Genomic DNA, 11,564 nt, shown 5'->3' with positions numbered 1-11,564 from the left:
CCCTATATAGTGCACTACTATAGACCAGAGCCCTATTCCCTATATAGTGTACTACTATAGACCAGAGCTCTATTCCCTATATAGTGCACTACTATAGACCAGAGCCCTATTCCCTATATAGTGGTACTACTATAGACCAGAGCCCTATTCCCTATATAGTGCACTACTATAGACCAGAGCCCTATTCCCTATATAGTGCACTACTATAGACCAGAGCCCTATTCCCTATATAGTACACTACTATAGACCAGAGCCCTATTCCCTATATAGTGGTACTACTATAGACCAGAGCCCTATTCCCTATATAGTGGTACTACTATAGACCAGAGCCCTATTCCCTATATAGTGGTACTACTATAGACCAGAGCCCTATTCCCTATATAGTGGTACTACTATAGACCAGGGCCCTATTCCCTATATAGTGGTACTACTATAGACCAGAGCCCTATTCCCTATATAGTGGTACTACTATAGACCAGAGCCCTATTCCCTATATAGTGGTACTACTATAGACCAGGGCCCTATTCCCTATATAGTGGTACTACTATAGATCAGAGCCCTATTCCCTATATAGTGTACTACTATAGACCAGAGCCCTATTCCCTATATAGTGGTACTACTATAGACCAAAGCCCTATTCCTATATAGTGGTACTACTATAGACCAGGGCCCTATTCCTATATAGTGGTACTACTATAGACCAGGGCCCTATTCCCTATATAGTGGTACTACTATAGACCAGGGCCCTATTCCCTATATAGTGTACTACTATAGACCAGAGCCCTATTCCCTATATAGTGGTACTACTATAGACCAGAGCCCTATTCCTATATAGTGGTACTACTATAGACCAGAGCCCTATTCCTATATAGTGGTACTACTATAGACCAGAGCCCTATTCCCTATATAGTGGTACTACTATAGACCAGGGCCCTATTCCCTATATAGTGGTACTACTATAGACCAGGGCCCTATTCCTATATAGTGGTACTACTATAGACCAGGGCCCTATTCCCTATATAGTGTACTACTATAGACCAGAGCCCTATTCCTATATAGTGGTACTACTATAGACCAGAGCCCTATTCCCTATATAGTGGTACTACTATAGACCAGAGCCCTATTCCCTATATAGTGGTACTACTATAGACCAGGGCCCTATTCCTATATAGTGGTACTACTATAGACCAGAGCCCTATTCCCTATATAGTGGTACTACTATAGACCAGAGCCCTATTACCTATGTAGTGGTACTACTATAGACCAGAGCCCTATTCCCTATATAGTGCACTACTATAGACCAGAGCCCTATTCCCTATATAGTGGTACTACTATAGACCAGGGCCCTATTCCCTATATAGTGCACTACTATAGACCAGAGCCCTATTCCCTATATAGTGGTACTACTATAGACCAGGGCCCTATTCCCTATATAGTGCACTACTATAGACCAGAGCCCTATTCCCTATGTAGTGGTACTATTATAGACCAGAGCCCTATTCCCTATATAGTGGTACTACTATAGACCAGGGCCCTATTCCCTATATAGTGGTACTACTATAGACCAGGGCCCTATTCCCTATATAGTGGTACTACTATAGACCAGGGCCCTATTCCCTATATAGTGCACTACTATAGACCAGAGCCCTATTCCCTATATAGTGGTACTACTATAGACCAGAGCCCTATTCCCTATATAGTGGTACTACTATAGACCAGAGCCCTATTCCCTATATAGTGCACTACTATAGACCAGAGCCCTATTCCCTATATAGTGTACTACTATAGACCAGAGCCCTATTCCCTATATAGTGCACTACTATAGACCAGAGCCCTATTCCCTATATAGTGTATTACTATAGACCAGAGCCCTATTCCCTATATAGTGTATTACTATAGACCAGAGCCCTATTCCCTATATAGTGTACTACTATAGACCAGAGCCCTATTCCCTATATAGTGGTACTACTATAGACCAGGGCCCTATTCCCTATATAGTGCACTACTATAGACCAGAGCCCTATTCCCTATATAGTGCACTACTTGGGGAAAAGGGTACAATTTGAGACACATGCAGGTATAAAATAGCCTGCTCTCTAGAGTTTCCTGTGTGTGTGTGTGTGTGTGTGTGTGTGTGTGTGTGTGTGTGTGTGTGTGTGTGTGTGTGTGTGTGTGTGTGTGTGTGTGTGTGTGTGTGTGTGTGTGTGTGTGTGTGTGTGTGTGTCCTGTCCTTCGTCATCCCTGGCCCCCTCGGCCCCCGTCCCACTATGCCCTGTCTGAGGATACGGCCTCAGTTTGTGTGTGTGTTTGAGTGTGTGTTTGAGTCTCTGTGTGTGTGTGTGAGAGAGTGTGTGTTTGAGTCTGTGTGTGTGTGTGTGTGTGTGTGTGTGTGTGTGTGTGTGTGTGTGTGTGTGTGTGTGTGTGTGTGTGTGTGTGTGTGTGTGTGTGTGTGTGTGTGTGTGTGTGTGTGTGTGTGTGTGTCTGTGTGTGTGTGTGTGTGTGTGTGTGTGTGTGTGTGTGTGTGTGTGTGTGTGTGTGTGTGTGTGTGTGTGTGTGTGTGTGTGTGTGTGTGTGTGTGTGTGTGTGTGTGTGTGTGAAGGGGTGCGTTAAGGAAGCACCTGTCCTGTGTAACCACCCGTGCTACTGCGCTTATCTGAACCCGCTCGGTTCAGGTGGCTTCCTGGTTTGCGTCAGACTCTGCTCCCTGAGGCCCTGACTGGCTGATGGCAGCTCCGCCTCTTCCTGTCTCAGTGTTCATTGATCTTAAGTGAATTGTTGCTTCCCTGCTTCTGTGTGTGTACGTGTGTGTGTGTGTGTGTGTGTGTGTGTGTGTGTGTGTGCGTGCGTGCGTGCGTGTGTGTGTGTGTGTGTGTACGTGTGTACGTGTGTGTGTGTTTGTGTGTGTGTGTGTGTGTACGTGTGTACGTGTGTGTGTGTGTGTTTGTGTTTGTGTGTGTGTGTGTGTGTGTGTGTGTGTGTGTGTGTGTGTGTGTGTGTGTGTGTGTGTGTGTGTGTGTGTGTGTGTGTGTGTGTGTGTGTGTGTGTGTGTGCCCCAATACCCCAGATCCCCAGCCCTAGATACTTAGTCCAAGTTCCCCAGCCCCAGTCCCCTGCCCCAGATCCCAAGAGCCCCAGCCCCAGATCCCCAGTTCCCCTGCCCCAGATCCCCTGCCCCAGATCCCCAGATCCCAAAATCCCAGATCCCCATCCCCAGATTCCCAGTTCCCCTGCCCCAGATCCCCATCCCCAGATCCCCAGCCCCAGATCCCCAGATGCCCAGCCCAGATCCCCAGATCCCCAGTGTCCCAGCCCCAGATCCCCATCCCCATACCCCAGCCCCAGAGCCCCAGCCCCAGATCCCTAGCACCAGATCCCCAGATCCCCAGATCCCCAGCCCAGATCCCCAGTGTCCCATCCCCAGATCCCCAGCCCCAGATCCCCAGTTCCCCTGCCCCAGATCCCCAGCCCCAGATTCCCAGATCCCCAGTTCCCCATCCCCAGATCCCCAGCCCCAGATCCCCAGATGCCCAGCCCAGATCCCCAGATCCCCAGTGTCCCAGCCCCGGGTTCCCCATCCCCAGATCCCCAGCCCCAGAGCCCCAGCCCCAGATCTCCAGACCCCCAGCCCAGATCCCCAGATCCCCATATCCCCAGCCCAGATCCCCAGATCCCCAGTGTCCCAGCCCCAGATCCCCATCCCCATATCCCCAGTACCCCAGATCCCCAGCCCAGATCCCCAGATCCCCATATCCCTAGCACCAGATCCCCAGATCCCCATCCCAGATCCCCAGGTCCCCAGTGTCCCAGCCCCAGATCCCCATCCCCAGTTCCCCAGCCCCAGATCCCCAGCCCCAGATCCCCAGATCCCCAGCCCAGATCCCCAGTGTCCCAGCCCCAGATCCCCATCCCCAGATCCCATGAGCCCCAGATCCCCAGACCCCCAGCCCCAGATCTCCATCCCCAGATCCCCAGCCCCAGGTCCCCAGTTCCCAGCCCCAGATCCCCAGATCCCCAGCCCCAGATCCCCAGCCCCAGATCCCCAGTTCCCCTGCCCCAGATCCCCAGTTCCCCAGCCCCAGATCCCCAGATGCCCAGCCCAGATCCCCAGATCCCCAGTGTCCCAGCCCCAGATCCCCATCCCCAGATCCCCAGAGCCCCAGCCCCAGATCCCCAGATCCCCAGATCCCCAGATCCCAAGCCCAGATCCCCAGATCCCCAGTGTCCCAGCCCCAGATCCCCATCCCCAGTTCCCCAGCCCCAGATCCCCAGCCCCAGATCCCCAGATCCCCAGCCCAGATCCCCAGATCCCCAGTGTCCCAGCCCCAGATCCCCATCCCCAGATCCCAAGAGCCCCAGATCCCCAGACCCCCAGACCCCCAGCCCCAGATACCCATCCCCAGATCCCCAGCCCCAGATCCCCAGTTCCCAGCCCCAGATCCCCAGATCCCCAGCCCCAGATCCCCATTCCCAGATCCCCAGCCCCAGATCCCCAGTTCCCCTGCCCCAGATCCCCAGTTCCCCAGCCCCAGATCCCCAGATGCCCAGCCCAGATCCCCAGTGTCCCAGCCCCAGATCCCCATCCCCAGATCCCCAGAGCCCCAGCCCCAGATCCCCAGCACCAGATCCCCAGATCCCCAGATCCCCAGATCCCAAGCCCAGATCCCCAGATCCCCAGTGTCCCAGCCCCAGATCCCCATCCCCAGATCCCCAGAGCCCCAGCCCCAGATCCCCAGCACCAGATCCCCAGATCCCCAGATCCCAAGCCCAGATCCCCAGATCCCCAGTGTCCCAGCCCCAGATCCCCATCCCCAGTTCCCCAGCCCCAGATCCCCAGCCCCAGATCCCCAGATCCCCAGCCCAGATCCCCAGATCCCCAGTGTCCCAGCCCCAGATCCCCATCCCCAGATCCCAAGAGCCCCAGATCCCCAGACCCCCAGACCCCCAGCCCCAGATCCCCATCCCCAGATCCCCAGCCCCAGATCCCCAGTTCCCAGCCCCAGATCCCCAGATCCCCAGCCCCAGATCCCCATTCCCAGATCCCCAGCCCCAGATCCCCAGTTCCCCTGCCCCAGATCCCCAGTTCCCCAGCCCCAGATCCCCAGATGCCCAGCCCAGATCCCCAGTGTCCCAGCCCCAGACCCCCATCCCCAGATCCCCAGAGCCCCAGCCCCAGATCCCCAGCACCAGATCCCCAGATCCCAAGCCCAGATCCCCAGATCCCCAGTGTCCCAGCCCCAGATACCCATCCCCAGTTCCCCAGCCCCAGATCCCCAGCCCCAGAGCCCCAGCCCCAGATCCCCAGTTCCCCTGCCCCAGATCCTCAGCCCCAGATCCCCAGATCCCCAGCCCCAGATCCCCAGCCCCAGATCCCCAGCCCCAGATCCCCAGTTCCCCTGCCCCAGATCCTCAGCCCTCAGCCTCAAATAAAATCCTCACGGTCGTGTCAAATAAAACACACCATGTTTGAGTTGGGCAATATAACATACCGCCGGCTAGTTCGGTTGTCTGTTTCCAATCAACAACAAAGATGGAAAAAAAAAACAAGATGTTTGTTGCTTCACATTTACTTCTCGTAAATGCGACTTCAGTCTGGCATTTCCTCTGTTGTTATCCAGCAGGTGTTTAACCCTAAAACCCCACTTTTCTCATAACAAGTTTTATTAAACTGACGGTTGTTGCTAAAAATGGAGAAAAAAACTCCTTAATGAATTGCCTTTCGTTTATTGGTTTTTCAACATTATTATAAACAACACTTCTTAAAAAACGTACTTTGCTGTTACAATAAAAAATTATTCAATGCAAGCTATTGGTGAAAATATTGTGATTACTCAGGTCTGTAGTCCTTCCTTACGTGGTCGTTGTTGCTAAATATCCTGGTTACCCACATCCCTCCCATCCACCCACTTCCTACCTCTAACAAATATACCAGACTTAATGACGTTGGGGTAATCTTCTGGCCATTTCCTACTTAATGGGTGACCGTCGTTTGAATCCGTTTGTTGTGGTAAATGGTATTTGTCTTCATAGTCTCTCTTTCAAAGAGTAAATGACTAAATAGCTCTCCGTCTATCCCTCCTTCTCTCTACTCCGTCTATCCCTCCTTCTCTCTACTCCCTCTATTCCTCCTTCTCTCTACTCCCTCTATCCCTCCTTCTCTCTACTCCCTCTATCCCTCCTTCTCTCTACTCCGTCTATCCCTCCTTCTCTCTACTCCGTCTATCCCTCCTTCTCTCTACTCCCTCTATTCCTCCTTCTCTCCACTCCCTCTACTCCCTCCTTCCCTCTACTCCCTCTATTCCTCCTTCTCTCCACTCCCTCTACTCCCTCCTTCTCTCCACTCCCTCTACTCCCTCCTTCCCTCTACTCCCTCTATCCCTCTACTCCCTCTATCCCTCCTTCCCTCTATCCCTCCTTCCCTCTATCCCTCCTTCCCTCTCCTCCCTCTATCCCTCCTACCCTCTACTCCCTCCTTCCCTCTATCCCTCCTTCCCTCTATCCCTCCTTCCCTCTCCTCCCTCTATCCCTCCTACCCTCTACTCCCTCCTTCCCTCTACTCCCTCTATTCCTCCTTCTCTCCACTCCCTCCTTCTCTCCACTCCCTCTACTCCCTCCTTCTCTCCACTCCCTCTACTCCCTCCTTCTCTCCACTCCCTCTACTCCCTCCTTCTCTCCACTCCCTCTACTCCCTCCTTCTCTCCACTCCCTCTACTCCCTCCTTCTCTCCACTCCCTCTACTCCCTCCTTCTCTCCACTCCCTCTATCCCTCCTTCTCTCCACTCCCTCTATCCCTCCTACCCTCTACTCCCTCTACTCCCTCTATCCCTCCTTCTCATTTAAACCTCTACTGTTTAAACCAATGGGGACAAAAACTTTAAAATGTTAATGATTATCGTGTGTGTGGAGATTGAGACGGAGAGTTGGTCTCATATCGAGACGGAGAGTTGGCCTCATATTGAGATGGAGAGTTGGCCTCATATTGAGATGGAGAGTTGGCCTCATATCGAGATGGAGAGTTGGCCTCATATCGAGACGGAGAGTTGGCCTCATATCGAGATGGAGAGTTGGTCTCAGAGTTGGCCTCATATCGAGATGGAGAGTTGGCCTCATATCGAGAAGGAGAGTTGGCCTCATATCGAGACGGAGAGTTGGCCTCATATCGAGATGGAGAGTTGGCCTCAGAGTTGGCCTCATATCGAGATGGAGAGTTGGCCTCATATCGAGAAGGAGAGTTGGCCTCATATCGAGACGGAGAGTTGGCCTCATATCGAGATGGAGAGTTGGCCTCATATCGAGATGGAGAGTTGGCCTCATATCGAGACGGAGAGTTGGCCTCATATCGAGATGGAGAGTTGGCCTCATATCGAGATGGAGAGTTGGCCTCATATCGAGATGGAGAGTTGGCCTCATATCGAGATGGAGAGTTGGCCTCATATCGAGATGGAGAGTTGGCCTCATATCGAGATGGAGAGTTGGCCTCATATCGAGATGGAGAGTTGGCCTCATATCGAGATGGAGAGTTGGCCTCAGAGTTGGCCTCATATCGAGATGGAGAGTTGGCCTCATATCGAGATGGAGAGTTGGCCTCATATCGAGACGGAGAGTTGGCCTCATATCGAGGCGGAGAGTTGGCCTCATATCGAGACGGAGAGTTGGCCTCAGAGTTGGCCTCAGAGTTGGCCTCATATCGAGATGGAGAATTGGCCTCATATCGAGATGGAGAGTTGGCCTCATATCGAGGCGGAGAGTTGGCCTCATATCGAGATGGAGAGTTGGCCTCATATCGAGACGGAGAGTTGGCCTCATATCGAGGCGGAGAGTTGGCCTCATATCGAGATGGAGAGTTGGCCTCATATCGAGGCGGAGAGTTGGCCTCATATCGAGATGGAGAGTTGGCCTCATATCGAGACGGAGAGTTGGCCTCATATCGAGGCGGAGAGTTGGCCTCATATCGAGATGGAGAGTTGGCCTCATATCGAGATGGAGAGTTGGCCTCATATCGAGACGGAGAGTTGGCCTCATATCGAGATGGAGAGTTGGCCTCATATCGAGACGGAGAGTTGGCCTCATATCGAGGCGGAGAGTTGGCCTCATATCGAGATGGAGAGTTGGCCTCATATCGAGGCGGAGAGTTGGCCTCATATCGAGATGGAGAATTGGCCTCATATCGAGACGGAGAGTTGGCCTCATATCGAGGCGGAGAGTTGGCCTCATATCGAGACGGAGAGTTGGCCTCAGAGTTGGCCTCATATCGAGATGGAGAGTTGGCCTCATATCGAGACGGAGAGTTGGCCTCATATCGAGACGGAGAGTTGGCCTCAGAGTTGGCCTCATATCGAGATGGAGAGTTGGCCTCATATCGAGAAGGAGAGTTGGCCTCATATCGAGATGGAGAGTTGGCCTCAGAGTTGGCCTCATATCGAGATGGAGAGTTGGCCTCATATCGAGACGGAGAGTTGGCCTCAGAGTTGGCCTCATATCGAGATGGAGAGTTGGCCTCATATCGAGACGGAGAGTTGGCCTCATATCGAGACGGAGAGTTGGCCTCATATCGAGACGGAGAGTTGGCCTCAGAGTTGGCCTCATATCGAGATGGAGAGTTGGCCTCAGAGTTGGCCTCATATCGAGACGGAGAGTTGGCCTCATATCGAGACGGAGAGTTGGCCTCAGAGTTGGCCTCATATCGAGACGGAGAGTTGGCCTCAGAGTTGGCCTCATATCGAGACGGAGAGTTGGCCTCAGAGTTGGCCTCATATCGAGACGGAGAGTTGGCCTCAGAGTTGGGGGGGTTGAATGGATGCTGATCAGAAGTTTGCCAAGTCAAGATATCCAAGCATCCTTTTTGACACCATTTTCCCCATATATAGTGCACCACTTTTCACAAAGTTCCATACTGTATGTATCTGGTCTAAAGTAGTGCACTATGTAGGGAACAAGGCTGCCATTTTGGGACGGAATGCTTCAAAACCCGTTATTAACCGGGTCTCAGATAACAGACTCTTCCATGGTCCCAGTTAGAGGTCTGTGTCTCATTGATAAAGTGAAGTTAGGACGGGGCACACTGCCCCACACGGCACCGTCTGCTTCAACAAGACAAACCTCTTGAATACAGGGATCTGTGGGGAAACACAGCATCCTCTTTCCTGTCGTGACATCAGCACACAAAGCTTGGGTTCCCATTTGTTTGGCTCTAAAGCATATCAGCACACAAAGCTTGGGTTCCCATTTGTTTGGCTCTAAAGTATATCAGCACACAAAGCTTGGGTTCCCATTTGTTTGGCTCTAAAGTATATCAGCACACAAAGCGTGGGTCCCCATTTGTTTGGCTCTAAAGTATATCAGCACACAAAGCTTGGGTCCCCATTTGTTTGGCTCTAAAGTATATCAGCACACAAAGCTTGGGTTCCCATTTGTTTGGCTCTAAAGTATATCAGCACACAAAGCTTGGGTCCCCATTTGTTTGGCTCTAAAGCATATCAGCACACAAAGCTTGGGTCCCCATTTGTTTGGCTCTAAAGCATATCAGCACACAAAGCTTGGGTTCCCATTTGTTTGGCTCTAAAGCATATCAGCACACAAAGCTTGGGTTCCCATTTGTTTGGCTCTAAAGCATATCAGCACACAAAGCTTGGGTTCCCATTTGTTTGGCTCTAAAGCATATCAGCACACAAAGCTTGGGTTCCCATTTGTTTGGCTCTAAAGCATATCAGCACACAAAGCTTGGGTTCCCATTTGTTTGGCTCTAAAGCATATCAGCACACAAAGCTTGGGTTCCCATTTGTTTGGCTCTAAAGCATATCAGCACACAAGCTTGGGTTCCCATTTGTTTGGCTCTAAAGCATATCAGCACACAAAGCTTGGGTTCCCATTTGTTTGGCTCTAAAGCATATCAGCACACAAAGCTTGGGTCCCCATTTGTTTGGCTCTAAAGCATATCAGCACACAAAGCTTGGGTTCCCATTTGTTTGGCTCTAAAGCATATCAGCACACAAAGCTTGAGTTGGGGTGGGCAGTCTATGTTTGTTTTTCTATGATTTGGGGATTTGTATGTTTCGACCTAGTATGGTTCTCAATCAGAGGCACGTGTCATTAGTTGTCTCTGATTGAGAATCATACTTAGGTAGCCTGGGTTGCACTGTTTGTTTGTCGGTGATTGTCTGTGTTAGTTGCTTGTGTCAGCACAGTTCTCATTATAGCGTCACGGTCGTTATTCGTTTATTGGTTATTGTTTTGGTATAGGTTGTGTTCAGTGCTTTCTTTAATTAAACATCTCCTTCTGTAGCTCAGTTGGTAGAGCATGGCGCTTGTAACGCCAGGGTAGTGGGTTCGATCCCCGGGACCACCCATACGTAGAATGTATGCACACATGACTGTAAGTCGCTTTGGATAAAAGCGTCTGCTAAATGGCATATATTATTATTATATTATTATATATTAACACATACCACGCTGCATTTTGGTCCTCCGATCCTTCTCGCCTCTCCTCTTCAGATGAAGAGGAGGACGACCGTGACATCCTTTCAGAGTTTGACGTGACGGTGTTAGGTTTTGTTAGCTGTTGTTAGCTCAAATCCACATTACAATCTAGGATCCATAGAACCCTCAAGGTTATCTGCCTTCACTGGGTTTACATATATCATCTTGTTTTTGTATTAGTTTTAGCATCTTGTCTAAAGAACCAAAAGGTTCTATATAGAACCCTAAATAACCCTTTTGTTCTAAGAGTGCAATCTAAGAGTGTAATCTAAGAGTGTAATCTAAGAGTGTAATCTAAGTGTGTAATTTAAGAGTGTAATCTAAGAGTGTAATCTAAGAGTGTAATCTAAGAGTGTAATCTAAGTGTGTAATCTAAGTGTGCAATCTAAGAGTGTAATCTAAGAGTGTAATCTAAGAGTGGAATCTAAGAGTGGAATCTAAGTGTGTAATCTAAGAGTGTAATCTAAGAGTGTAATCTAAGTGTGTAATCTAAGAGTTTAATCTAAGTGTGTAATCTAAGAGTGTAATCTAAGAGTGTAATCTAAGAGTGTAATCTAAGTGTGTAATCTAAGAGTATAATCTAAGTGTCTAATCTAAGTGCGTAATCTAAGTGCGTAATCTAAGAGCGTAATCTAAGAGCGTAATCTAAGAGTGTAATCTAAGTGCGTAATCTAAGTGCATAATCTAAGTGCGTAATCTAAGAGTGTAATCTAAGAGTGTAATCTAAGTGTGTAATCTAAGAGTCTAATCTAAGTGTGTAATCTAAGAGTGTAATCTAAGTGTGTAATCTAAGAGTGTAATCTAAGTGTGTAATCTAAGAGTGTAATCTAAGTGTGTAATCTAAGAGTGTAATCTAAGAGTGTAATCTAAGAGTGTAATCTAAGTGTGTAATCTAAGAGTGTAATCTAAGTGTCTAATCTAAATGCGTAATCTAAATGCGTAATCTAAGAATCTAAGAGCGTAATCTAAGAGTGTAATCTAAGAATCTAAAGTGTAATCTAAGTGTGTAATCTAAGAGTGTAATCTAAGAGTGTAATCTAAGTGTGTAATCTAAGAGTGTAATCTAAGAGTGTAATCTAAGTGTGTAATCT

At 49.6% G+C, this 11,564-nt stretch overlaps 2 protein-coding genes across 2 annotated transcripts; one reads left to right on the top strand and one right to left on the bottom strand.

Annotated features, from left to right (window-relative positions):
* Positions 1-3,177: 3,177 nt before the first annotated feature.
* LOC124029105 (basic proline-rich protein-like) lies at positions 3,178-5,427 on the top strand (the record flags this gene model as incomplete). The annotated part of the gene is made up of 2 exons (XM_046340942.1): positions 3,178-3,978; positions 4,058-5,427. Coding segments are annotated over 2 exons (2,171 nt in total), but the record flags the coding sequence as incomplete, so codon positions are not given.
* A 1,459-nt stretch (positions 5,428-6,886) lies between these two features.
* Positions 6,887-8,797, bottom strand: LOC124029104 (neurofilament heavy polypeptide-like; the record flags this gene model as incomplete). Its single annotated transcript, XM_046340940.1, has 1 exon — positions 6,887-8,797. A coding segment is annotated over one exon (1,911 nt), but the record flags the coding sequence as incomplete, so codon positions are not given.
* Between the last annotated feature and the right edge of the window lie 2,767 nt (positions 8,798-11,564).

This window comes from Oncorhynchus gorbuscha, unplaced genomic scaffold, assembly GCF_021184085.1.
Source record: "Oncorhynchus gorbuscha isolate QuinsamMale2020 ecotype Even-year unplaced genomic scaffold, OgorEven_v1.0 Un_scaffold_5529, whole genome shotgun sequence".
Taxonomy (NCBI): Eukaryota; Metazoa; Chordata; class Actinopteri; order Salmoniformes; family Salmonidae; genus Oncorhynchus; species Oncorhynchus gorbuscha.
This window is presented reverse-complemented; position numbering and strand designations above follow the sequence as displayed.